Source organism: Carlito syrichta, unplaced genomic scaffold (genome assembly GCF_000164805.1).
Source record: "Carlito syrichta isolate Samal-C Ts95f unplaced genomic scaffold, Tarsius_syrichta-2.0.1 Scaffold305794, whole genome shotgun sequence".
In the NCBI taxonomy this organism is placed as follows: domain Eukaryota; kingdom Metazoa; phylum Chordata; class Mammalia; order Primates; family Tarsiidae; genus Carlito; species Carlito syrichta.
Window position 1 is genome coordinate 603,604 of NW_007249890.1, and position 27,813 is coordinate 631,416.

Consider the following 27,813-nt stretch of genomic DNA (forward strand, 5'->3'; position numbering starts at 1 on the left):
ATGACTCATACACTTCTGCTATACTGCTTGGCGTTTCTTTTGCCCACAGAGTCCAATAGGACATTATGCCAGGTAAGAGAAGGGAAAAGAATGGGGGATGAACGGGTGAGGGAGCAAATGGACAATAAAACCAGCACTCAGGTACCTGTGAGTTAAAGTGTAAGGAGAAGGGGGAACAGAGTGACTGGTCCAGTCAGAGGAAATTGCAACTACAGCGAACCAAAACCCATTTTAGCCAATAACTGCAAATTACTTTTCTGTCAACTTTTCCCCTAAGTTCCTAAGATGCAATGAGGTTCAAATGAATTAAGAAAAATAGACTTTTCTTTCCTTATCTTCTGATCGCGAAACTTTCAGTTGCTTTTAACCAGGGCGGTACCCTTTCCTGAGGGGCACTGGAAAACATGTGGGTGGTGAAGTTTGCCACAGTGACCATGAGGTGTTAATGGCATTTAGTGGCAGGACCTAGCAATGATTTGACACAGTGAAGCATTGTCCCACTCAAAATGGCAACAGCATTTCCTTTGAGAAACCTGATAGTGAACACCATAAATGGCTAGAAGGAGCAACAGCTCAGATAGTAAATTAAGCAAGGCCTAACTAGGGTGGAATTTATTTTAAATCTTGTGGAACAATGAGCCCTATGGCTTTTTCTGGAATATTATTTTTCTCATACCATGAGTTATTTTAACTTCTCTATTAGTTTCTTATTTTAAAAAAGATGCAGAGAAGCACTGAGAGAGTATATAAAATTATTTTGAGCATCTTCAGAAGAGAGTATTATAATTTGACCACAAGATCTGGAAGAGTTTTGAGGCCAACTCCACTCCCTTATTTGGTAAATGGGGATACTGAAGCCCAAGGTGTGGAATGTGAATTGTTTGAGGTACATGCTTGTTAGCTATAGGGCCAAGGCCAGAACTCCTGTTTTCAGACTCTCAGTTTCTTGCTCTTTTCATTTTAACGTGTGCCTTCATAACACGATCCTCTTTAGGCAAAAATGACTTCAAAAGTTCTTTCCACGAGTTTTCAAATGTTATTTATTTTGCCCTCTAATTAGTTTGCCCTTGGTAGGAATCTTCATGACTCCTCTTTCCCCTCTAACACTAAACTGGTACCTGGTTCCTGGGAGATGTTTGAGACCCCTTTGGAAAGACCTGTTCCTGAAGGCATTCCAGCTCCACAGCGTGGTACAATATCCTCTCTTCATTCCGCTTTCTCATCCACAATATTCTATGAGACAGAGTGTGGAGAGAAGGCAGAGCATGGGAGGCTGACTTTGTTGTTCTTTATTATTGGGATTCACCTTGTCAGGAACACTCTTTCCCTATCTTCTTGTTAGACAAGTTGCTGGATACTGAGCTGCTGGATGCTACCCCCTCCTGGTCTGCCTACACACTCAGGCAGCTCAGCAGGTCGAGCAGGTTGCTGGTTTGCTAGTATCTTTTTTCATGGTATTAGGTTAGAATTTGTTGATATCTAAAGCTAAAGTTGTCTGTATTGGATACCATCCTACAAATGAAATGACCAGAGAACTGTGTGATGTGTTCTGACTTGTGAATTAGCTGGTAAGAAATGAATCGGGTCTTTCACTTAAGAAAACAGAGTTTCCAGAACTCCTTGTAAACAGTAGATCATGGCTTTCTGCCCATATACCTGATTAATATAATGTGACTTCATTAGAGTTTGTTTAGTGAGACGAGTATCATCCAGAGTTGTTGACTTCTTACTGCATTTATCATAGTGTGTTGAAGATCATGGTATCATCAAGATAGGTTTTGAGTATCTTGTGATGCCTGTATTTTCTTCCACACATCCCCTCTGCCTATTGCACTTTGAAATAGGCTTGGTTTTTTTTGGAAAGACCAGTATTGTAGGAGGTTACTGTAGGAGGTAGGAGAGTTAAGTTGTAGCTCTAGCTGCAAATGGAATTTCCTGCATGGTCTTGTGCAAGTTGCCCCACTATCAAAACCTCAGTTTCCTTATCTGTATAATAAGGGAGTTGGATTGGATAATCTATAAAGTCTTCCAAAAATTAAAAATATTTTAGAATTATTTTTCAGTGGAAGCACTTTAATTCTTCCACTTATATAATAATGTTTAATTCTCTTGAATTAAGAGAAGGTATCTTACATAAGTGATTTCAAGGATATTGTGTTCCATGAATCCTCAGTGATACCTCCTTGACCTTGGAGAGACTCTGAAAGTTCAATTCAGATTCTCTATAAGTTCATATTTGGTGGAGAAAAGAGGAAACATTCAGCTTTGTTTCTTGGTAGCAAGTTGAGAAGCAATGTTGTAAAAAAAAACCCCATGGAGCTGACATTAACCCAAGAGTTAGTCATAGAGCTATAGCGCTGAATTTCCAGTTTCTTCCCCAACGGCTTAGATCTTGGAACCCAAGTTGGAGTAATTGGGCCAAGGTTCTTCCCAGCCACTACAGGACATTCTTCTGGTGCAGAAACAGAAAAATTGAGTCTTCCTCTCTCTCCTCACCTGCACACACACTCATGAAGATATATGTCACTATAAATATACACACTATGTGTGTATGCATACAAGCATATGTAAAAGACACTGAACTAGCTACTCAGAAGAATTTAAAGAATAATAATATACAATCTATAGTCTTAAGGAACTTACAATATGCTTTTATTGAAAAGATTGAGTAGCAAAATGAAAATTCAGGTGAGTGTATGCCAAACATTGAATGTGTGGTATGGTGATATGGATAATAAATCCTCAGATGCCAGAGAAAAAGATGTACCACTTTTAGAACTGAATCATGAAAGACTTCTTGGAAGAGAGAAACTTGAGCTTTGTATGTAATCCACATTCAGTAAGTGTATGTTCAGATTAATAACGGTAGCTAAATCGTAAATAGCACTTACACTATTCCAGAAACTGTTGTGTTTTCTATGGATAAGCTCATTTATTTCTCATAAAAATGCTCTAGCACAAGTATCATACAATTACAGTATTATAGTTCCTATCCTACTTTATGAATAAGGAAACTGAGACTCAAAAAGTTGGACTTTCACAAGGTCTCAAGGGTTGGTGCTGAGATTTGAACTCAGGTAGTCTGCTCCCAGAGTGCCTCCCATGACCACAATGTGACATTTTCTTAGTGAGAGGCAGGTATTGTCAGGGGGGATAACAGAGAGAGGGGCTTCTAATTAAGAGAGGTGGGAATGCTCATAAAAGAGGGGAAGTAGGTTTTAAGGGAGACTTCTAAATGAAAGAACATAAAATTAAGGAGAAAGTGAATATTTACTTAGAATGGGAAAAGTAATCACAACAAATTTCAAGTTTAGAAATGGTGAAGAGTATTATATTTAGTATTCATTCAGCATTATTCAGTAATAAATTCAGTAAAAAAACAATATTTTTATTAATGGGGTGCCCACTTTTTTGTTCCTACATTTTTGACTACATATGTGCATGCCAAAAATTACAATGTAATTTTTTTAAATAGAGAGAATAGAAGGATTATTTAGTCTTTAGCCTTGTTAATCAAATTTGTTTCTCATTATTACTAGTTTAAAAAAGTATCTTTCAGTTTCTCAATTCATTATTAGTAATGTATGTATACATGTAGGACTGATGTTAAATTTTGGAAAACTTGTATCAAGTTTCTTTCATATGTGAGCTGCAAGGTATCAGGACACTTCGAATTTTCCTATTCTGTGAATATTCTTAGAATTTGTGTCCTTTATGTGTTGATGCCCTCATTGTAATGCAGACGTGGTTAGAAACTACATTTGTATATCCGATTAAGACCAAACCAAATGTATCCCTAACTTAACTTCTTCTTGTCACATTCCATTAATAGATACAGCCTCTCTAGCAATGCCCAAAGTTATGGAGAATATGAAGGAGGTAGAGCTGGAATGATAAAAATGTTGGTCTTAACATATGGCAGAGGTTAAAATGTTTCACTTTTGAAAATTTAATAAAACATGTGCTTATATGAACACATTGCTAGACTCTTTCCCAGAGCTTCGAAGGGACTCATACAAATAAGGAATTTTGAAGCTTATAATGCATTTTTGGACAGAATGTAAACCCTTCTTACTAGAGAGAGAGGAGAGCTCCTACTCAGTAGCAGTGAGAGAGAAAGCTACCCAGGTTGAAAGGAAAATGGGGTCATGACCCATACCTCATTGACTTGGGCTTTTGGTGCCCATGATTCAGGTGTGGTGGCTATTCTGTGACTAAGGTGAACTACTGGGCTGGCATATTGACAATTAATTTTGACATGAACTCTATTTTCCCTTTCTAGGCTGCCAGCAAGAGCAAGGAGAAGGCGTCTGCCAGGCCACACGGTATGTGGGCAGCAATAATCATATAATCACACAGACATTTTACCGTTCATCTATTATAATAGAGGGCCATTCTTGGCTCTGTCTTATGGCATGGCAGATGGGACCTCTGATGGCTTGCATTTGGACTTTGATTGTCTTTCTCTCGCATTAAATTGTACTTTTGACCCAAACCTTGTTCCTCTCTCTTCCTAGCACTCTCTGCTCCATCCTGGTCTGAGGGTTCTTTGCCATAGATCCTTTGAATTGAGCTGATTCTAACCAGGACAGTGGCTAGAACAGGTTTGTGAGACACCTGATGTCCACAGGATTAAGGGGCCATCACTGCAGCGACACTTTAGTGATTGACCTAATGCAGCCCAGAGCTCAGACTTTCCCATCTAATGTGGATTCTGTTTATTTTTCCAGGTGTATGTGTTGGTGTCTGTATGGACAATTCCCACTGCACTCAACCTTGCCCTCCAGATACTCAGGGAAATATGGGGTTTTCATGCAGGGAAAAGAAATGGCATAAGGTCACTGATACCTGCCAGACTCTCAATGCCTTCAACATCTTTGAGGTAATATACTTTCTCTTGCAATATGGATTCTGATGTGGCCTCTATGAGCAGAGTGGAGCAGTGCACGTTGCCCTTAGTAAGAGATAGGAAGGAAACGTGGTATGTAGTAGGTTTGTAGGTGAATATACAAGCACCTACATATCCTTGCTCTCTATGCAAAAATGGCATTCTAAATTTTGGGCATTAAAAGTGTGTGGTTAGTGTCCCACACCTTTTCCTGAGACAAAGGCACTTGATCATTTAGGTCAGAGCTAGAAAAGGCACCTAGAATTATCAAGGCTGACTTCTCCATCTTCACTTTCCCTGAAATATCCCAAATCCTCAATATTCAAATTTCCCTCACTGATCATTCCTGAATCCTTGTTAGACTTATGGAATTTGGGTCCCACCCCAGAGCTGCACGATCAGAATCTATATTCTATCAAATCCCCAGATGATTTCTGTTCTCATTAACAAATGAAAAAGCCAGATGACCTAAAGGGAAAGACTTTATCATTAAACGAACACATTTCCATACATATTTAAGTAATTAGACATTTCCAAAATAAAATTCTAATAAATAAAATCAAGTCAAATTGTTATTTCTTCTCCTTTTCTAGTAGGGGTTTGCTTTTCTCCAGTTCAGCTCCTGATTCCTTCAGAGGAGCCTATGCATATTTGACATTTCTTCTGTCTTAGAAACATCCCCATCCTCTGTTTTGGGACTTGACTGTGGGAGTGTCGGAGGATGGTATAACAGAAGTCACTGAGCAGACTTCAAAAGGCTACCCAACCCTCACGGTGGAGAGGCCTGAGTAAAGATACAAACAGAAACCCATATATTGTGTGTTTTGAACTTTAAATTATTTAAATCAAGTTTAAAAACTACTAAATAAATATATCTCATCTCACAGCCCAGTTTCCATCCTCCACCTCAAGGAGAGTGGACAGTCAAGGCTATCTATCTATAACCCTGAAAACAGGTGCCCCTTGACCGTATCTCGGGGTAGCGGTGAGCACACAGTGACATGGTCCATTCTTGGCAGGACAGATGTAGGGAAGAAGCCCATCCAGGTCCTAGAAGTGGGCTTGGAGCCGTTGAGCAGAGATTCAGGTGTCAAGAAGCAGGGGCATAGCTTTGGGAAGGCAAATCCTCCAGGTCTATGGACTCATCACCATATGAAGGGGTAGGCTGGAGGAGGGTCAGAAAGGGGTCCTCCAAAACAGGGATCAGCAAATTTTTTCTGTAAAGGGTCAGATGGAAATATTTTAGGCGTTGTGGGTCACATGGTCTCTGTCATGATTACTCAACTTGGCCCTTGTAGCATGAAAGCAGCCATAGACAATACTTAACTGTATGAGCTGGCTGAATTCCAGTAAAATTTTATTAACAAAATGAGGCAGCCATCCCTGGGCCAGAGTTTGCCACCCCTGCCTTGAGATGTGGGAACTGGAGCCTGAATCTGTGGGAGATATTGTCTATCACTATTTTCAGCCATTCTTCTATCTTTGGTTTCTAGTTGACTCATCCAAATCTAGTTCAAAATTTCCATTTTTAAGATAGACTTATGCCTCATGCCTTGGCCTTTAAAAATAGTAAAAATGAACTTAAATGGCGCTAGAAATGTGCATATATACATGACATACATACAGTGTATATACACAGAAGGTGTCTGTTATGCTAAAGATAACAGTTGCTGTTTGCAGGGAGGAGGTTAAGGGTCACATCTGCTGTGAAATAACTTGACCAATACCAAGGTGTATGAACCAGAAAATAAAAATCCCTACTTTTCATGGAAGAAAGAATGAACAAATGAATGGAAAGTAGGGATTTTTATTTTCTGGTTCATACACCTTGGTATTGTTCAAGTTATTTCACAGCAGATGTGACTTTGAAAGTATAAAATAGGAAGTCATCATGTATAATAAGGCTGTCCTAAATTTTGGTAAAGGTACTTTAACATTTGACACAAAAATGACATCATAAAAATGTCTTTCTTTTTGCCATGCTTTAGGAGGAGTCATATTTGGTTCGGCCATTTGGAGAAAATATAAGAATACATGAATATGCTGGAAAGTCTGAGACCATAGCAGAGATGGTACTACAAAAGTGTCCTACAGATTTGTCTTGTGTAATTAAAAACATTCAGCGGTCTCCTCGGATACCAGGCAACATCGCTGTCATTGTGCAGCTCTTACACAACATATCAACAGAAGTAGTGACAAATGTTGATGAGACAAAGATGCAGGTGAGGGCCTTGGCTATCTGTTGGAGCATTATCTCGGTGGGAAAGGAAAACAGGCTAGTTGGAGTATTCTGTGAATGTCTTGGGGGATGGAGACCATGTCTTTCACCTCAGTACTTCCAATGTCTAGCAAAGCAAATATTCAACAAATCTTCATGGAAGAAAGAAAGAACAAATGAATGGAAAAAGTCATCATGTTTAATCAAACATTTAGAGACAGCACTTGTTACTGTAGTGACATTGGAGTATGGTTTTCTTTTCTTTCCTTCTTTCTTTTTCTTTTTTTGTTGTTGCCCAGATTGGTCTCGAACTCTTGGGCTCACCTCAATCTCCCAAAGTGCCAGGATTATTTGTAAGCATGAGCCACCAGAAGTATGGTTTTCCAATGTGTGTTTTGGTTACTAAAAAATCTAAGAAACATGATGGGTCATGTGAGAGAAATACGTTTCTTGTATTTATTTGTGAGTTAGAACAGATTGCTAAAGTGGAAAATAATTGAATGCAAAGAAAACAGTCATACATATTCCGCAAAATGTGAAATGAAGCTGGGTCTATTTCTTTGGTTTTTTATTTTAAAAGCAAAGATAGTAAAAAGTACATTCAGCCTCTGGGGTAAACTTCCATTTTAATGTGTTTCTGTACAGCATTCTGCAATATACTTAGGATTTAATAGATGTTAATTACATGATGGGTACTTTGACCAGGGTAAGCAAGTTGCTAATTTTGCCCAGGTGTGAAGTGGCGTGGATGATAGACATGAGCACATGGAAGGCTGCCTACTATCCTGGCTCTCAGGAAGGCATTGCATAAGTGGCAAGAGCGTGAGGTTAGGCAATTCCCTTGTAGTTCTATCCTCTAACTCAAACTTTAGTGTGCACGTAAGTCACCTGGGAGTCTTATTAAGATGCAGGTTTTGATTCATGATGTCTGGAGTAGGGCCTCAGATTCTGTATTTCTTTTTGTTTTTTCAAGTAGGATTTGATGAGAGAGCAGAAAAGCTCCCAGAGTGAGAGGGGACCCAAGGGCGTTGCCAGGATTCTGTATTTCTAAGAAGTTCCCAGGGGATGCCTCTGCTACTGGTTGGAGGACCACACTTTATAAAACTGAGTCTTGAACATACTGGCAGTTTCAGAGAGAGGCTCAGTACTAATATCGGTTTTCCTATTGGCAGAGTTACAGCATCATGGCCAACCACATTCTTAACAGCAAAAGCATCTCAAACTGGACCTTCATTCCTGACAGAAACAGCGGTGGTGTCCTGCTACGTTCAGTCAATTCCTTTGCAAGAAAACTACTCCTAAATAAGCATTCCATTGACATATCAGATGTCTTCATTCATACCATCGGCACCACCATCTCTGGAGATAACACTGAAAAAAATTTCACTTTTTCAATGAGCGTTAATGATACCAGCAATAAAGTCACTGGAAGGGTGCTGATCAGCAGAGATGAACTTCAAAAGGTGTCTTCTCCTTCACAAGTCATTAGCATCGCATTTCCAACTCTTGGGGCTATTTTGGAATCCAGTCTTTTGGAAAATTTTACTGTGAATGGGCTCATCCTGTCTGTCATTTTGCCCAATGAACTTAAAAGAATTTCACTGATTTTTGAAAAGATCTGCAAGTCAGAGGAGAAGAGGACGCAGTGTGTTGGCTGGCACTCCATAGAGAGCAGATGGGACCAGCAGGCTTGCAAAATGGTTCAAGAAAACCCCCAGCAAGCTGTTTGTAAGTGTAGGCCAAGCAAATTGTTTACCTCTTTCTCAATTCTTATGTCACCCCACATCCTAAACAGCCCGATTCTGATTTACATAACATATGTAGGCCTGGGCATTTCCATTTGCAGCCTGATCATTTGCTTGTCCATTGAGGTCTTAGTCTGGAGCCAAGTGACAAAGACAGAGATTTCGTATTTACGCCATGTATGCATTGCCAACATCGCGGCCACCTTGCTAATGGCTGACGTGTGGTTCATCGTGGCTTCCTTTCTTAGTGGTCCGATGACACATCACAACGGATGTGTGGTGGCAACATTTTTTGTTCATTTCTTTTACCTTTCTGTGTTTTTCTGGATGCTTGCCAAGGCACTCCTTATCCTCTATGGAATTCTGATTGTTTTCCACACACTGCCTAAGTCCGTCCTGGTGGCATCTCTGTTTTCAGTGGGCTATGGATGTCCTTTGGTCATTGCTGTAATCACAGTTGCTGTCACTGAACCTGGCAAAGGCTACCTACGGCCTGGGGCCTGCTGGCTTAACTGGGACATGACCAAAGCCCTCCTGGCCTTTGTGGTTCCAGCTCTGGCCATCGTGGTAGTCAACCTGATTACAGTCACACTGGTGATCGTCAAGACCCAGCGAGCTGCCATTGGCAGTTCCATGTTCCAGGAGGTGAGAGCCATTGTGAGAATCAGTAAGAACATCGCCATCCTCACACCACTGCTGGGGCTCACCTGGGGGTTTGGAATAGCCACGGTCATCAATGACAGCTCTCTGGCCTTCCACATTATCTTCTCCTTGCTCAATGCATTCCAGGTAAGTCCAAGTGCTTCTGACCAAGTCCAGAGTGAGAGAATTAATGAAGAGTTTTTGTGATCAGGAGCTTGTGAAATTAGATTTCTACATAAAGGATAGCATATTGAGTAAGGAAATAAGCTTTTGTTCCAGAAAGACTTGGATTCAAATCCTGACTCTCTCATTTACTAATAATGTGTAACATGAGTTTGGGATATTTACTTAAGTTTTTCAAGTCATTTTTTCCTCACATATGAAGTGGGTATAATGTCACCAACTGTATAGGTGTATTTGGAAAATGAAGTAAAATGGTAAATGGGAAAGCATCAAGAACTAAAATGATCTAAAGATCATACATAGAATGGAGTTGGAGATCATTATACTAAGTGAATTGTCACATAAACAAAGATCTGAACACTTGTTCTCACTCATAAGCAGGTCTTGAACATTAGTCACATTAGCACAAGGGAGGGATCAGGAGTCACTGGGCACTGCTAGGGGAAGGAGGGAAGAAGGAGGGAGGGGTGCTTGTGACAACACAAAGCGTACTTGGTCCATTATTGGGGGGGTAAGGACCAGTTAGAAGCTCAAACTTCACCTGCATGCAGCCTACTTATTAATATGTAGTTAATCCTCACTTGTACCCTACATTTCTATAATAAAATAAGATTTTATTTTATTTTATTATTTAGTTATTGTTTTGAGTTGGAGTCTCACTCTGTTGCCCAGACTGGAGTGCAGTGGCCGCTCTCGGCCACCGCAGTCTCGACCTGCTGGGCTCTGGCCATCCTTCCACCTCAGCCTTCCGAGTAGCCGGAATTACAGGCGCGCAATACCACGCCCGGCTAATTTTTTGATTTTATTGTAGAGATGAGGTCTCGCCTGCCCGGGCGGGTCTCGAACCTGCAGGCTCAGGCAATCCACTCACCTCCCCTCCCAAAGGCACGGGATTACAGGTTGAGCCACCGAGCCTGGCTTATAAAATAAGATTTTAGAAAGGGTCATAGATAGTCTAATAATAGGCCAAGTTATTATGGTTTAGAAATTAAACAATAACATCTTCCCCAAAATTTAGGTGTGTAACTGGAGATATTAAAATTTGTACATTTATTATCATTCCTTTCACTTAGAATTTTTAGTTACCATTGGAAACCATCTTATTTTTAAAAGGCAAGCTATACAGAGTGGTATTAAAGATAAACAGTTTCTCTCCTTTCTTATCTCACTTCTGTGAATTAAACAATGTTCACAATTTCATGTGTTTCCTGGTTGAATTTCCTATCCCAAATGTCCCAAACACATTTTAACATAATATAGGGGTTAAAACAATGCATGTTTTTATGCAGTTTGCTTTTGCACTTAAAAATACCCCTAAAATTTTACCAGGTTATCATCTATGAATATGACTTTAATGGCTGCACAGTATTCCATATTCAATAATTTTCTTCTTGATTGAAATTTTGTTTTCATGCTTTTCTTTTATAATGTGCCATGAGCCAAAGTTTATTATATTGAATGTTAGATATGTAGATAATAACTAAAAAGCAACTTTTATTTTTTCTAAAGATTCTAAAATATTACTTTCTTCTGAATGCATTCAGTAGCCAGTAATGTTATTTTCAAGTAAATATTTTACCTAGTTGATAATAGAAATTTTAAATTGAGTATTCTTATAGTTCCAGCTACTTGGAAGGTTGAGGTAGAAGGATCATCTGAGCCCAGCAGGTTGAGGCTGCAATGGTTGTGAGCATGCCACCGCACTCCAACCAGAGCAAAAGAGTGAGATTCTAAGTTAAAAAAAAATTGAGAATCTTGTCATCTTTTTCATTCAAAATTTGTCTATGAATAATTTCATTGTATAACAAACACTTAGATGCCTTGAAGAACAATGTGAATAATAATAGAGATATCTCACATTTTGAATCTCTATTTTTTTGCATGTCTACAGAAAATATCAATTTTACCCTATATTTGTATAGCTTTTTGGATAGGATGGGGGAACACCCCAGTTTTCCTAAAATTTGGATCAGTATATCCCATGCCTATTATTTATGAACCTTAATAAGCTCATGACTCTTCCAAAAGTATTTTTCTTCCTTGTCTTTTTTTGGGTCATCTTACCTGTCACTTTTATTTTGGTCTAGGCACTTGTATTTTGATATCAGAAACACCTTTACCTGTCATAGTAAGAGCAACTTGTTATTTCAATTTACTTTCTGCCTTGACGCAAGGAGCAGGGCGGGGCCCACCTGAGTGGCGAGGAGCTGAGAATGAGGTGTTGGTGGGCCAGATGCTAGGGAGGGCACTGGGCAGAGCTGGTCTGGAGCTGGTCTGTACTGACTCTTGGGAGCTGCCTGTTATATTTTTAGGAACTTTTTTGAGCTGATTATAAACACAATGATCAATAATGATTAAATTATATAGACTAGCGATTAAGTAAATTAGGTAAAAAACAAACGTCATACATTTTTAGAATTCACTACTTCCTAATTCTTTGTTTGCTTTTCCCCATGTTGATGAGGTTATTTGTATCTCCTGCATTTGTGTGCTGGAAATTCTGTATGATGATGTGCTCCTACCCATCTACTAACTCTGTGCTTAGTGACATCACATGGATAGAGTTCCATCAGCCAGGTTGGGAGTTTTTAGCCATAGAGATTGGCTACTTGCTAACACATCACTGGACCAGGGCATCCTCAGGATGCCCAGCGAGGGAGAAGAGAAGAGGAACCTTGGATGTACGGAAGTGGGAAACACAATCAACTGAGAGGAAGAAGTAGAAGTGGAGGCTTATAGGGTAAGGAGAGATGAGAGGCCGCAGAGGCTGATGCAGCAGATAGAGGGGAGAGATTCTGAAACACAGTGGAAGGTCCAGAAGATGTAGGAGGAAAACAACTTAAGAGATTTTCTAGGCCTAGCCCCTTGGGAGTATCTCCACTGGTTTTAAAGCTCAACCATCTCTTTTACTCAGGAAGTTTTATTATCCAGTCAGTTGCTGCATTGACTGCCCACTTGGTCAGTCCCTTACTTCTGCCTGGCATCCTCTCTTATATTTACTAAGAATAATTGTGGGCTGGGTGAGATTTTGGGAGAACATCTTGAGATTTACCTGCTCAAGTTGTGCTTTACTAGAAGAAATACAAAGAAGCTGCTACTAGTGAATATTTTTTAGGTATATTCTCTGATCCCTTCTTGATGAGATACTAAGCTTTATGATTCATGTTTTATCCAAGTCTTCTGAATGATATTTTGTGTAACTTTCACCAGGGTGGCATGGATCAATGAAAAGGAATTCTAGTGGAGTAATTCTCAGTTAAATATTTATGGCTATGTGGGTGCAGGCTGCATAATGAAGACATTAAATACACATACAGAGACACCAATTTATTATTTATTTTGTGCCACACATTATGCTAAATATTGCAGTTATAAATATATATAGTCCAATCCCATCTTTTAAATAAGGAATTTCAAGACTTATGAGGAAAGAAATGCCTCTTATTCCTTTAGTCAGTGAATATTGGCCATTAGCATATTAGAGGAGGTAACAGATTGTGGTTCCCACATCTTTTAAGAATTTGACTGTTAGATTGGGTGCGGTAGCTCATGTCTGTAATCTCAGTACTTTGGGAGGCAGAGGCAAGAGGATTGCCTGAGCCCGCAGGTCCGAGACCAGCCTGGGCAACATGGCGAGACCTCATCTCTACAATAAATAAAAAAATTATCTGGGTGTGATGTTGCATGCCTGCTGTTCTAGCTATTTGGAAGACTGAGGAGGAAGAATTGCCTGAACCCAGCATGTTGAGGTTGTGAGAGCCGTGAGCAACATACCACTGCAATCCAACCTGGGTGACTGAATGAGACTTCAACTCAAAAAAAAAAAGACTCTTGGGCCAATTTCATAGAAATTCTGAATAAAATGTATGTCTAGTACCAAAACCAGGTTGGTATATATTTGTCCCCAGCTTTCTGATAAGAAGGATACTTTATAAAATAATGAATCATGCCAACAAAGATGTTTTCTTAGCAGACACAGTGACAGACTTCAATAATTATCTTGTAGGCTAAGAGTGTCACACAGAAAAACAATCTGATAAAAGCTACACAGGGACCAAACTTTTTAGTGTTTGAGGACTGGCTGAATGGAAAGTGGTATTTTGGTGTGTATTTTTGGGACTGGATTGGCTGCATGGCTGCCCACCACTCCCTGTGAAGTCCTCCACCTCTCACTGGAGCTTTTACCAAGCAGAGGTAGCAGTAGGTTTGACATTTCTCTCATCAATGAACAGCAACTTGAAACATCTTTCTGGAGCCAGTTGTATTAAAGCTGTGCATCTTAGCAGTCCCCTGACTGGGTAAGAAGAGTTCACATTCACTTATGAAATAAGAGCAGTTTCACTAGGGGATGCCTAAATGAAAGGTCATTATCTAGTCTTCCTTTTCAGTAAAGCTATGACCTAAGTAATTGCACATTTAAGAGAAATTTTGTCTAATGAATGACACTATCACATTTTGAGAGTTGAATCTCTGAATTTCCTTTTCCTTATTGGAAACATAGGACCACAACCTCTTCTTCCTTCCTGCAGAGTGGCTTTTATGCCAATGCATGTGGAAAACAAGTAAAAAATTCAAATGCATGGTAACTGTAGAGGAATAGCCTGCTTTTGACTTCATGAGGTTTTTCTTTGTATGGATAATTTAAAAAATCTAATTAATTCCCTCTATATCTTCATATTGGGAATACATATCATATGTTTAGAAACTCAGTCTATTTGCTGTCTTATTATTTTTTTCTGAGGATGTATATACTTGATGTTTTCTTTGCAAGTTTTATAATATTCTTTGTTTTGGGTGGGAGAAGGAGCTTGAGGGTGTTCTGGGACGGTAACCACTGCTGTTTCTGCTCTTTTCCATAGAAGTTTCTTTCATGACATTGCTCAGGGGCTACAAGGCTGCTGTCCATTGCCTAATATCTCCTCTGACTCTTTCTTAGATCATTATATTCTGAGGAGGGGCACAGCTCCTGCTAAATGTAAAACACTTTTATCTTGCCCAACTTAAAAAGAAGTTTCTAAAATATGAGGGAGACCTAAAAAAGCCCAGAATTATTTTTCAGAGGGTGGGCCCCTTTGTAGTACAGGCTTCCTCATGCTAGGTACGTATTCTTACTAACTAACTGACATCAGCTAGCATTTTTGTGAGAGGCTGTGTTGGGTTTCAGTAATTTTTTTTGGAGATTCTTTCAATGCATTTGCACTTTTCACGATGGGTGATTTTCATGAACAACCTGCTCACCATGCTGAGTATTTGGAAGTTTTTGACCAAAAAACAGCATGACCGCTGCTGTGGCCCACTCTCTCCATTTACCCCATCCTGTTCCGAGCAAATTTTTTGTTTTCCTGAGTTAAAATATCCTCAAAGGGAAATGTTTTGTCAACATGGAAGAGGTGAAACAAAAAATGACAGAGACCCTTAGCAGTTAGAAACAGAATCAAGTTGTTTCATCAAGTTGTTTCAAAACCTGTTTTGAGCAGTGGAAAAAGCATCTTAATAGGTGTATTGCATCAAATGAAGTGTACTTTGAAAGTGACTGAAGTTTAGACTTGTAAGAATAAATACACATTAAAAAAAAATAAATCCTGAGTCTTTGGGGTCCCCCTTGCATTCCTGTATGAAGCAGAAACCTTGGTCTTTTTGGTTATTGAGGTGTCTCACATGTCTAGAACAGTGACTGGCACATGAAAGGCAATCTATTGATGCTTGTTGAATGAATGAATCTATGTCCTGTGACCTAAAAATGGGAAATTTAAAGGTTTAATTTTTTTTTCTTTTTACCTAATAAGGAACTGATAATAAATGCTGGCATGTATTATTGTCATCACTCTTTTGTAAATGGTTTTTCCTCCCTCTTCCATTTTTCCAGGGCTTCTTCATCCTGGTGTTTGGGACAATCCTGGATCCAAAGGTACTGCATGTAAAATCTCTTTGTTGCTTTTTCTTCTTTGTTAGTACTTGGCCCTGACATACTCACTTGTGAAGACTGCTGTTGAGAGCTTTCACCTCAATCATTTGTGCAGACACACGAACAGGGTATCATTGCTCTTTACCATGCAAATGCCATTGACTACCTTTTAAGCACTTATGGGGTTGTGTTTTATGTATATTAGCATTAATCCTTCTTAATTTTTTTTTATTTTAAAATAAAATTCAGAGTTAGGTATATAAATATTCATTATGCAGGTACCCTTGTTGATGAGGTGTGCCCCCTGCTCCTGGCAGTTTCCCACTACTGCCAGTCCCACACCCTGTTCAAGCAATTGTGTGTATTACTATTTTCAGTTTTACAGATGAAGAAACCGGGATCCATAGTGAAGAAATGGCTTCTTACAATCTCTAAAGAAGGCCACTCTGATTAATTGAAGCAGAAAATGAACTATTGAATCTCAATATCATCTTTGGGAGGGCCTCTCTTTGGTTTAAAGCCTTGGAGGCTCTACTTCAAGAGTATTTTCCTATGCACAGCACATAGTATCTCTTTGCTCCATGAGAGGTTTCATTATCCACTCCCCCTTTGCTGGCACAGAGCACAGCTTACCAGGTTGTGTCAGGCAGTGAACATTTAAGCTAGTGTTGCTATTACTGCTGCCTGGGGGAATCACCTCCACTCTGCCTGTTCTGCCCACTGGCTCCTGCTTTTTTGCATTGTCCTAGCTGATTGAGCTCAGGTCATATGGCTGCATCTTAGCTGCAAGGGGGTAGAAAAATAGAGTTATTGACATCTACCTGGAGTAGCAGTGGACTCAAGGAAGGGAATTCTCCAAATGCAGGTGAATGTTGATAGGTGCTGGATGCTGAAAACAAACAAAAACCAAACAAATGAAGAAAGCATCAAATGATCACCCAGGTCTCTAAGATCATCACCCTCTTTCCATTGCACCACGCTGCCTCCTGGAAAAGGCAAAGCAAACAACCCTCTCAGATATAGATGCAAACACCTTCTGCCAATTTAAACAAACAAATAAAGAAAAGGAACACTATCAGGTTGGATATACAAAAAACAAAACAAAACACAAACCAAAGAATCAAACCTCCTTCCAAAATCCACAAAACCCCAAAACAAACCAAAACTCCCACCTTCACTATAGAGTTGATTTTTTTGTTTTTACTGTCAATGCTATTCTACTATTGAGTTAATATCAAAGGTTTCACAATGGTCCTTTCCTTGCCTTATGAGGATACCATATCAATCTAGTGAAAATTAATCAGAGGTAAAAGAGTGTTCATCTTGATGTTTGCATGTACTCTGTGCTGTACCTTTATGCTCATGAACCCGAGATTCCTCAATTGGAAGCAGAGATAATGCTTTTTCTGCCTTCTCCACTAGATTTTGATAAAGAACAAATGTATTTTCATAAGTAAAAACACAAAGCATTTAAGGTATTATACAGATATATACTATGTGACTATTTTTATTATTTGCTATAGCATAACTGGTATCTGTAGCCAAAGTATCTACTGCAGCATTATTAATTAGTAGACCAGTGTTATTACTTAGTAGACCAGTGTCATTACTTAGTATACCAGTGCTATTCTCATTACATCAGTGTTATTACTTAGTATAATAACACTGTGAGATGTGCCAAGAACTCTAAGTCATGAAGACTTCTATCAAGATCAAAACTTCTTACCTTTTAAAGTTATACTAAAAAAGGTAAATACTCAAGCCAGGCTCGGTGGCTCAGCCTGTAATCCCGCGCCTTTGGGAGGCTGAGGTGAGTGGATTGCCTGAACCCATGGGTTCGAGACCCGCCTGGGCAGCGAGACCTCATCTCTACAATAAATCAAAAAATCAGCCGGGCGTGGTAGCACATGCCTGTAATTCCGGCTACTCCGAAGGCTGAGGCGGAAGGATCACCGGAGCCCAGCGGGCGAGGCTGCAGTGGCCGGGAGCGGCTACTGCACTCCAGTCTGGGTGACAGAGTGAGACTCCAACTCAAAAAAAAAAAAAAAAAGGTAAATACTCAAAAGTATCACAGTACCATACATGATTAATTGACAAACAGTTGCATATACTAGTAGTCTTCAAACTTGTAGGATCAGTTAAAAATAGTACAAAGGTGAGCATGTATCCTCAGATGTATCATTTTTAATTTATAACATCTGTATTATATACATTATGAAACATAAGAGATAAAAAAGTGAGAATAAAGAAATGTAAGTAGAAGCTAATATGTCTTCACAAATCCCAGTGGACCACTGAACACACCATTCTCAACCCTGAGGCGTGCTTTGGAGTCTGTGTAATGAAGAATATTACATGTGCAGGGAAAGGTGAAGTCACTCTGAGCTGGAGGACTCTGGCATACTTGAGAACACAGAAATTCTACAAGGCCTTGAAAGGTGAATAATATTTTGCATAGCAGAAGGAAAAAGGGAGAGGAAATCAAAAGAGCACCTTACTCAGCAGATGTGACTTAGGGAAAAGGGCAGGATGATCTAGAGTCAGGGAACTTGAAGTCCATAGACGGTTGTTATGTTGTGTATTATTATTTTTTCCTCTAGAAAAGGAGGTTTGAATAACAAACTTTGGAACGTGATGAACTATTTAAATCATGCTCCAAAATATAATGCTAAAGCTATGTCAAGGAATCCTCAAACTAGGGGCAATCTGTATTTCTTAGCCATTGAGTCCATGTCTAAGGCCCTGAATAGGAATCTCTCATGTCAGCACCAACCTCTCTTGTCTCTCCGTCTTCAGAATACTCCACCAGGTCACTGATCCCTCCATATCCCACCAACAGGATCTAGCTGCAAAGTCACTACCTTGCTGCAATATTGTTAGGTCCAAGCCCATGTGCTAGCTTCTTAAGACCTTTTAATTCTTCACTCCTTTTTTGTTAAATATCCAGATAAGAGGAGCCTTAAAGGGTCGAGTAACCTCTACAAAATGGATCTCCAGAATATCAGAGGTAAAGCTTTCATATTTGTTTTTGCACTTAAGTTTGCCAAGATGTCAATATTGGAGTTTCTGGTACATGGAGTGTTGGTAAAACTATCACTTACCACTCTGTGCCATGGATTTTCCAGAAGTGCTGAGTGCTGATTGGGCTGTCCAGATTCTTTCTGGAGTATGAGGACCACATCCAAAGTGATGCAAGTAGATTTAAATGAATTTAAATGACCATGGCAAAGTGGCAAGTATTGAAGGGTAAAACTTAAACCATGTGGCAGGATAGCGGGTGATGAAATAGAAACAGAGAAGATGAGAAGTCTGGGGTTCCCATGACAGCCTACTCTGTAACTCCAAGCAGGTGGACCACAACCAGAGTGAAAATTTCAGGGAAACAAACTCTGATCCTACACAAAGAACTTCCTAATAGCTCAATTTCCAAGTGGGCCAGGCTGCCATGGTTACTGGAGTGGCATTAAGTAGGTTAAGGGTCTTCTCAGGGGTGCTGCAGAGAAGGCTCAGTCATTGGACCATAGGCTAGACTATGATGTGCCCTCTAACTTTTCTAATCCTTTAACTTAGAAACCATTTATTGTTATGCAAAGAATGTGACCCACCAGCTGTTTTGAGTGAGGAAAAAACTAGCAATCATTCTTTTTTTTTTTTTCCCAGAACATGTTTGTTTTATTTAATTTTATTTTTTTTAGGAGAGGCAGGAGATAGCGTGAATATTTTAGGTAAAGGGTAGGAATGGAAAAATTTATTTTTAAAAAATAAATAAAATTCTTATTTTTTATATTAAAAAACATAGTATTGTTTTATTTTGTTTTAAATTGTATTTTATTATAGAGATGTGGGGTACGTGTAAGGATTAGATACACAAGAAGGCTGCATGCAGGTGAAATTTGGGTATCCAGCTGGTCCTCGCATCCCCTGGTTTGGGGTTGGCCCAAGGAACTTCACCAGAGCAATGAGAGAAGGGGCAATCTAGAGTTTCCCATGCCAACACTTGACAGGGTCCACATCGCCTGTCATGGACTGGTGTTGCAGGAGTTCTCAATGGACAAGGGTCCTTCAGGGGCCTGAGTACCCATGGCCCTGAGTAGTAGTATTGCCCCCTCCCCATATTTCTCACCCTTTAATTCCCTTTCATTTGATTTCTTTAGCCCTCTCCTTATCATCTCTCCTTTTTATTTCCCCTCTCCAATTCTCTTCGGCTTTTCTCTTACCTAAGCTTTGATCTTATTCTTAGTCCTTGGACTCCATACCTGGGAGATTACTGACTTCTCTATATTCCTTCCAGCAAAAGGCAAATTTTACTGAGAATAGTCATTAATAATTATCTAAAACAATGGCTCTCAACCTTGGCTGCACATCAGAATCAACTGGGAACCTTCAAAAAATAGGGTTGCCTGGTTCATACCTCTGGAGATTCTAATTTGATTGGTCTGCAGTATGACTCATATTTGGAGAGTTTTAAAAGCTTCCTAGGTAATTCTAAGGTAAGTCAAAGCTGAGAATCATTCATCTAAAGCTTTCCTAAAGTGTCTCAGCATGGCATATATTTTCCTCCAACCAGAAATCCGGATAGTACATTTGCCTTCTGCCTCACTCTGGTCTGCCATGGCACTCTCAGAAGAGAGGCCAGACTCTCTCAGGTCCTTCCAACTTAACATTAGTCCCTTCCTTAATATTTTCAGTATTGATCCACTCAGGCCACAATAGATAAATTCTATTCTTCTGTGCTATTAAAAAAATAGCCATTTCTCCCAATTATTTTTTGGGTTCTTATGTGACTGATAAGTTAAAATGATACCCAGCACTTCATTATCAGTTGTTGGTTGTTTGAGTCAATGGTTGCTGATGCTGGCTGTACCTTAGAAACACTTAGGGAACCTATAATCCCAGCACTTTGGGAGGTCGAGGTGAGAGGACTGACTGAGCTCACAGGTTTGAGACCAGCCTGGGCAACTTGACGAGACCTCATCTCTACAATAAATCAAAAAATTAGCTGGGCGTGGTGGCGCCTGCCTGTAGTTCCATCTACTTGGAAGGCTGAAGTGGAAGGATCGCCTGAGCCCAGTAGGTGGAGGCTGCAGTGGCCATGTGAGTGCCACTGCTCTCCAGCCTAGGCAATAGAGTGAAACTCCAACTCAAAAGAAAAAAAAAAAAAAAAAAAAGAACACTTAGGGAATTTAAAAAAAAAAATCTCCCCAGGCCCCACTCAAGAAAAATTAGGCTGGGCTCAGTGGCTCAGCCTGTAATCCCGCGCTTTGGGAGGCCAAGGTGAGTGAATTGCCTGACCCCGCGGGTTCGGGACCCGCCTGGGCAACTTGGCAAGACCTCACCTCTATGATAAATCAAAAAATTAGCTGGGTGTGGTAGTGCGTGCCTGTAGTTCCAGCTACTTGGAAGGCTGAGGCGGAAGGATCACCAGAGCCCAGCAGGGTGAGGCTGCGGTGGCCAGGAGTGTGCCACTGCACTCCAATCTGGGCGACAGAGTGAGACTTCAGCTCAAAAAAACCCCAAAACCCTCCCCCAAAAACAAAAGAAAACAAAAAACAAAAAAGAAAAATTAAATCAGAAACTCTGGGGGGAAGAGCTAACATTTTTTTTAAAGCTACTCAGTGATTCTAATGTGCTACCTGGGTTAAGAGCCACTGGTCTAGGTACTAGGTACATTTATCCTTGCAACCCTCCATTCTGCTGAGTAACTTCAACCACTGACTGTCACTAGTTTTACCAACCCTACTCAGAGAAACAGAAGCAGATATATTTGCTGCACTCTTCTCTTCTGCTTTGATCCCTGGGTAGCGACCTTCTGTAGTCCAGAATTAATTGCCTTCTCATGGTACCTGCTTGGGTAATGTCAGTCCTGGCTCCCCAACCCCAGCATAATAAATGCACTTGCTTGTGTTCATTTTATATCTGATGTGACTAATTAGCCTATGCCCATGTGGTAGTAATTCTACCAGTGAGCTAATAATGTATTACTTATCTTAGGCAACATATATCCACACAAAGACACCTTTTGGACACAGGTGCATCACAAGGCGATGATGTTAACATTGGGGTTTTGAGCAGACCAGCTGAGAAGGAGCTATTTGAGAGCTCAAAGGCATTTTGGTATTTCTCTGTGTATGACCCTCAATGCATTTCTCTGCTGCTCCCCAAACTCCCAAACTAGAAGTCCCTTTGGGAGAAAGTGCCAGGCCAGGCCAGGAAGGAGGAGAACCTCTCACACCAGCCTGCTTCTATGATGTCAAAGCTTCCAATATAAAGAGGACAAAGTGAAAGGGTAAAATAAATTGCTGTGGATCATAAATCCTTATGTGCTTTGAATAACTGTGATAATTGCAAACAGACATAATGATCAATGCAATTGTATTTTGTCTTCAGCAGAACTTTTCTTCTGAATTCTCTTGTCATCCCACCAAAGGGCCAAGCTAACAAATTAGACTATATTCCTAATTTGGGAGGTAAGTGCAAAGAAAGGAGCCCCTGTAAGTGTTATATATATATGCCATTTCTTTTAAAATTGCAGTCGCATTAATTATAATTAGAAATAATTTTTTTCTTGATAGAACAAACTCTCCTATACAACCTAGTTTCACCTAGCTATGGTTGGAAATGTATTCACACTTCTAATTCGTAGGCTACTGATTTTTTTCTTTATCTCTGAAAAACAATCAGGCATGTCTGAGAATGCTCGTAAATGAGTCTGGGGGTCTTTAAGATGGGAGTGAGCAGAAGGGCCGCTTCTTCTTCTCCATCTTCCTCTAGTTCCCTGTCCCAGGACATACTGTAGGATATCAGCAATCTCCCCAAATTTCCCACCCTGGCCCTCTCTTTTCTCTAGTCTGAAAAGATCTATGAATTATGATAAACAATACCTGTGAGAGACCTCAGGGAAAATGTAGACGTTTATTTACAATTGGGGTAGTGACTTGAGAGACAAAGATCTATGAAAAAACAGAGTTAGAGAAGAGAGCCACAAGGGGAAACAAATTCAGACACGTAGACCGAGGGACATGGTATCTCAAGGTTGGAAGAGAATTCCTCAGATATGCAGACATGTGCAGATGCACATCTCCCAATCCTGTGTGTGGATGGTCCTCTAGATCTGGAGAAAGAGGATAAGAGAGGGAGAGAGACATATCTACACTGAGATACCCACAGTCACAGGGAGATACACAGAGACAGGAAGATACAGGGAGAGGATGAGAGATACATAGAGAGACCCAGAGAATGCAGAAAGAAACAGAGAGAATGTCACACAGAGACACATACAATGTGACAGAGATAGAAGCAGAGGGAGGTGCAGAAAGAGGCACTCATATGTAGAGAGGGCCTCTCAACCCTTTACTAAGACATGCAGACTTCAGCTGCCTCTGTGGTCATCTGCAGCAGCCCAGGGGCCTTTGCGGCCTTCTGTAGCTGTCCAGGAGCCTCTGCTGCCTTCTGCAGCAGACCAGGGCCTCGTATAAAAAACAGATCCTTTCCAAGCCTTTTTCAAAAGGAAGAGACTCAGCTTAGAGAAAGATAAGATGTATCCCTCAGCATTTGTAGGCATTAGAAAAGACAGTTCCTTGGATTCCAGGGTGACTGAAAGGGAAGACACTTTCCATCTACCCAAAGGGCTGTACCCAGAGGGGCTTGTTGTTCCAGCAAGGGTGAACTTATCATGCAGTTGTTGTGAAGCCTATGGGTCTTGCTACTTGTGCATTAAAGCTGTGGTTTTCTGTTCTTGACAAGGTCATATATTCCAGGAATGGCAGAGCCCAAAGGAGGAGCATGTTCTTTCCTGTCTTATTGCCTCTGGAGAGTATGAAGGAAGCTTCACACACTGTGATACAGATGGAGGAGGGCGTGGTGGGCAGAAAGGACAGACGGACCCTCTGTCTCAACTGTTCTGTGCTGCTAACCATTTCTCATCCATCAACTGTATCTATTCCATGCTGGGCCTCCACAAGGGAACAAAAAGACAAAGTGCGCCATAACCACGGTTTTGTCAGGGCTTCCGTCTTCAGGCTGTTGGATCACATTTACCCTCAGGAAGAGAGAGCTCTGGCTGATCTTGGCAAAGGTGGCCTGGGATGTCACCTGGCTGGAATCTGTGGGTTACTCAGGGAGGGGCGCTCATGAATAATCACCAGCAGCTAGGCTGACTCTAAGTGGGTCATTGCTGGTTCTTTGTACAAAAGGAATCCAACTGCCAGTATATTCCACTCCTTCAAATTTAAGTTGATTGGACGGTCAGCCAGTCTTGGGCTTAGATGCAATTCTTTGGCCATGAGCCAAGTAAAAAGCATAATGCTTTTGAACCAGACAAGATGTCTATTTTAAGTTAAGGAGACAGAAGCCTGGAGTTATGAGTCACAGCTAATCATGGAGTGAGCCAGAGGTAGAAACTCAGGCCTGCTGGCTCCTAACTGTGGACGTTCTCCTCAAGACCATGTAGCCACTGAAAAGTTTTCTGTCTATACTAATAACATAAGATTAACCCTCACCAACATTGTTTTTCTGAAGCCTGAGATGGGAAAGAGAAAATGTCATATTTCAAGGACAGAGCTGCTAATTTTCTTAATCTTGTACGTAAATAAATTCAACATTCAAACTAGGTGCCGTCTGATAGAACAGGTAGAAGTCCTTTGAGAGGAAAAGAAAAAAAAAGAAACCATTTTACAAAGCAAGCACATGGGCAGCTGCTGTAGCAGAAAACTAGTGAATAAAGGTCAAGGGACAATTGGTAGCCCTTAATTACCCTAAAAAGGTGCCAGTATTAGTGATGTTACATTACAATGGGAAAGTGAGTCCCACTGTGAATGAGTGTGGTCTCTCTCTCTCTCTCTTTTTATTTACTACAAATAATCCTCCTCTAAGTAGGGAAGTTTGAGAAGGCTTAAATGATAATAATTTAAAAAGAGATCAATCAGAAGTTTAAAAAATGCACTAACAATAAAGAGTCATTTTTCAAGTGACATTGCTCATCTTGGGACAGCAACAACATCCTTTTCAAATAAAGTCAGAAATTCGTTTTAATTTACCATTTACCAGTATAAATGCAGGGTCTCTTCAAGAGAAGGGTATGGGATAGTCATAGTACTGGTTTTTCTCAATGCAGAGATTTAGACACAAATGTCACTTATTAAGGGTCAACATATTAAAATGAAGATGAAATCTCATCAAGATAAATAGTTATAGAATTGTAAATCTGGACAAATTTTAGGAACAACTAAATCCAATTGCCTCATTTTACAGATGAGAACTCTGTGCACTAGGGAGAGGGGGATGGCTTGGCCTTTCATTTGTATCATACTTTGAGCAATTACATCTAGTACGAAAGCACTCTCTACTCAGGTATGCTCACTTTCTGAGGCAGGATGGTGGGAATGACACCCCACCTTGGGCTCATCATTAACCAAAAAAGGCCATGGAGAAACTCTGGAATTATTTGGGAATTCCTGGAAGAAGGTGTGTCCTCTCTCCTGCAGCCCCAAACCCATCTTGAAAGCCCCATTATGCCATATTGAAAGATGTCAAGAAACTGCCTGGATTAGCTTAACTATAAATGACCCTGAGAGTCAGTGCCCATTCAGTGATCTGCTCACAGCTCACCAATGAAGCGTCTTGGTCAGGTGATCCAAGGAGATACTGGTACTAGCAGTGTCCAAAGCAGATCTGTGGGCAGAATACTTAATACATGGAAATCCTTGGGAAAGTCATTGAAATGTTTTAGACTTTAGTTTTCTCATCTATAAATTGAGGATAACAGAACCTACCTCATAGAATTGTGGCAAAGATTAAATAAATTCATGTAAAGTATTTAGAATAGTGTTTGACAAAAAATAATTGCTCATTAAAATATTAGGGTTTTTTTGTTATTAGAGTACCTGTGAATACATGCATCCACACAGACGCACACACGCACAAGCAAACACAGCCATGGCCCTAGACATGAGTTTGGATATAGATGCTCCCATGGGAACTAGTTCATTGACTCCTAAATAAAAGAGTTAATTTGGTCTGTTCAACATTAGGGGTATCAGCCAGCAAAATCTGCTTAAGCTTACAACTGATTCCTGCCATCTAAGGTTACCATGATCATAATACACAGTTCCCTGCCTGTGAAAAAAGAGTACATGTCACAGGGTTTCACTCACTGTACACTGTGTGTAAGCTCTGCTTCACTTTCTGCCTTCTCTAAAAACTCTTCCCTGATTGGTCCAACCAGAAGTGCTGATTCTCCCCACCTAATTTCTTGTAATAGTTATAATCGGTGCCATTCACTTTACAATAGTAAATTGTAGTTATATTGTTTATTTACTTTTGTTCTTTTTGTGTGCATATATATATTTGGAAACAAGTTTACTCACTTTTGTTACTCCTACGTTACTCACGTTTGTATGCCTCTAGTGCCTTGTACATAGACTCTGTTTGTAAAACATGTTCAATAAAGTTATTTGATTACACAATCATGTGATACTAACTTTTCCAATTCCCAAATACCCCAGTACTCAGCTATTGTCCTAAATGGAACTGACCCATTTCCATAAACATGTCCTTCTTGACCTTCACTGTTGCAAACATGGGACAAAGCTGCCTTTCACTTATTTCACCTAATGGTCAACATTTCCCTTGGTAATATCTAAATGGAGGTTTGTGTTAGCTCTTTGGGGAAGAAAGGCCTGCAAAAAGAAGACACCAGAATGGGATGTGTGGGACTATTTGGTGGTGAGCAGAACAACCCAGACTGGCTACCCTGACCAAAGTCAGAGCATGTGAAACTTCTTAGTGGGAACTATGTTTTCTGTGTCTGAATTACACATAGCCACGTAGCGACTCAGTAAGAATTCCTTGTCCCAGCCATTAAAAATATAAAATAGAAATCTCTCCAGGGCTAAATTAGCAATTAGAACACAATTTACTGACCAGTGAATCCACTAATTTTCTCCAAGTTCAACATCAGTACAGGCAAAAAAAATAAAAGCAATAGCCTTTTAAATCATCAACAGTAGTGGCACAATCTTGCATTTTATCACCCTCTTTCTAATTGCACCAGTCTAGTAGACGCAACACAGTCTCATGTGATCATCGGAGATAAACATGAAGAACTGAAGGACAAACAAGTGACTCATTTTAATGGATTGGCTTCAGACAAGAGAAACCTGTAATTTCTCTTAGGTGTGCTTCACAGATCCATTGTGGAGTGAATCACAGACTTGCACAAGCCTTGAAACTGTGGGCAGCTTTACAGTTGAGTGGCTTCTCACAACAGAGAGTTGGTTCTCCCCGGGGCCTCCTGGATTTCCCTTTCAAAAATGGAGAAGACATGTCACAGCCACTGAAGTGGGGCTGTGGAGATACTGGCCTGGGCATGTGATGGTGGGGCGCCATGCTGAAACATTCAGCGCTGACCTTTCTGAGGGATGATTTTCCACATTGGGGCTGCTAGATCGACTTCCTGGGTGCCGTGAGTACAAGCCCCACACCAACACCTTTCTCCTAGTGGAGAAAGTTTGTTTTTGCACAAATTCCAGAATGGGGAAAATGTGTAATTTTATGACTGTATTTTCTGGGATGCTTGATTCTCCAGGAACTTCCCCTTACATTATTTAGAAATTGGCTAGCTCAACGCTGTTGTATTTCCTAAGCTTCTTTTACATGTGTTTTTCTTTTGGAGTCATTTGTCAGGCTTTAAAGCCTCACTCCTAAGAGTGAAAATGCAAAGCATCTGCATTATCCCCTCCCTTGATACATTTCAATTCTCATTCTTTAGATTGAATGTAATGTTGTTTTTTGTTTTTTAAAAAAACACTCTTGAGTAGTTTCTCCTTTCAGTGAGCCTGACAAAGCTCCTTTTTAAAATCAACTTAAAGGGAAAAATTTCTTCCATTTACTGTTGAAACCTTTTTGCAAAGCCATCTTCCTTTGTTTTGAGTGACCAATAACATGCTATTTGAAAGTCTGTTTCCATATACTCTGAAGTCAATTGTGGGAGCTCTAAAGTTTTGCATTATTAGATGCAATTTTTTTTCTTTTTTTCCAGAGTCAGCACTCCATGAGTTTTCTTTATGGAACAGAGCAATTGCTGGGATTATTAATTTTTTTAAAATTAAATAAGTATCAAGATAGTTGATGAGTTGTCTGGGTGCCTTCCAACTCTGAAATTATGTGATTCTTGAGACCTATCGAAATTTGAATCCAGACTCCACTTCTTAGAAAGATACTGAGCTACAAAGAA

The 27,813-nt window shown here is 40.1% G+C and overlaps 1 protein-coding gene across 1 annotated transcript; it reads left to right on the forward strand.

Moving 5' to 3' along the window:
* ADGRF2 (adhesion G protein-coupled receptor F2) lies at window positions 1-26,952 on the forward strand. The gene is made up of 8 exons (XM_021714814.1): window positions 1-72; window positions 4,283-4,325; window positions 4,731-4,882; window positions 6,877-7,110; window positions 8,279-9,640; window positions 15,543-15,584; window positions 18,529-18,588; window positions 26,767-26,952. The coding sequence occupies exons 1-8, from the start codon at window positions 1-3 to the stop codon at window positions 26,950-26,952; spliced, it is 2,151 nt and encodes a 716-aa protein (XP_021570489.1).
* Window positions 26,953-27,813: the final 861 nt, after the last annotated feature.

Bases quoted from the DNA above. Each gene is read 5' to 3' on its own strand.
- ADGRF2 (XM_021714814.1), top strand. From the start codon at position 1: ATGACTCATACACTTCTGCTATACTGCTTGGCGTTTCTTTTGCCCACA. The intron at 4,326-4,730 runs GTATGTGGGCAG...TTATTTTTCCAG, and splicing joins GGCGTCTGCCAGGCCACACG to GTGTATGTGTTGGTGTCTGT. The intron at 7,111-8,278 runs GTGAGGGCCTTG...TCCTATTGGCAG, and splicing joins TTGATGAGACAAAGATGCAG to AGTTACAGCATCATGGCCAA.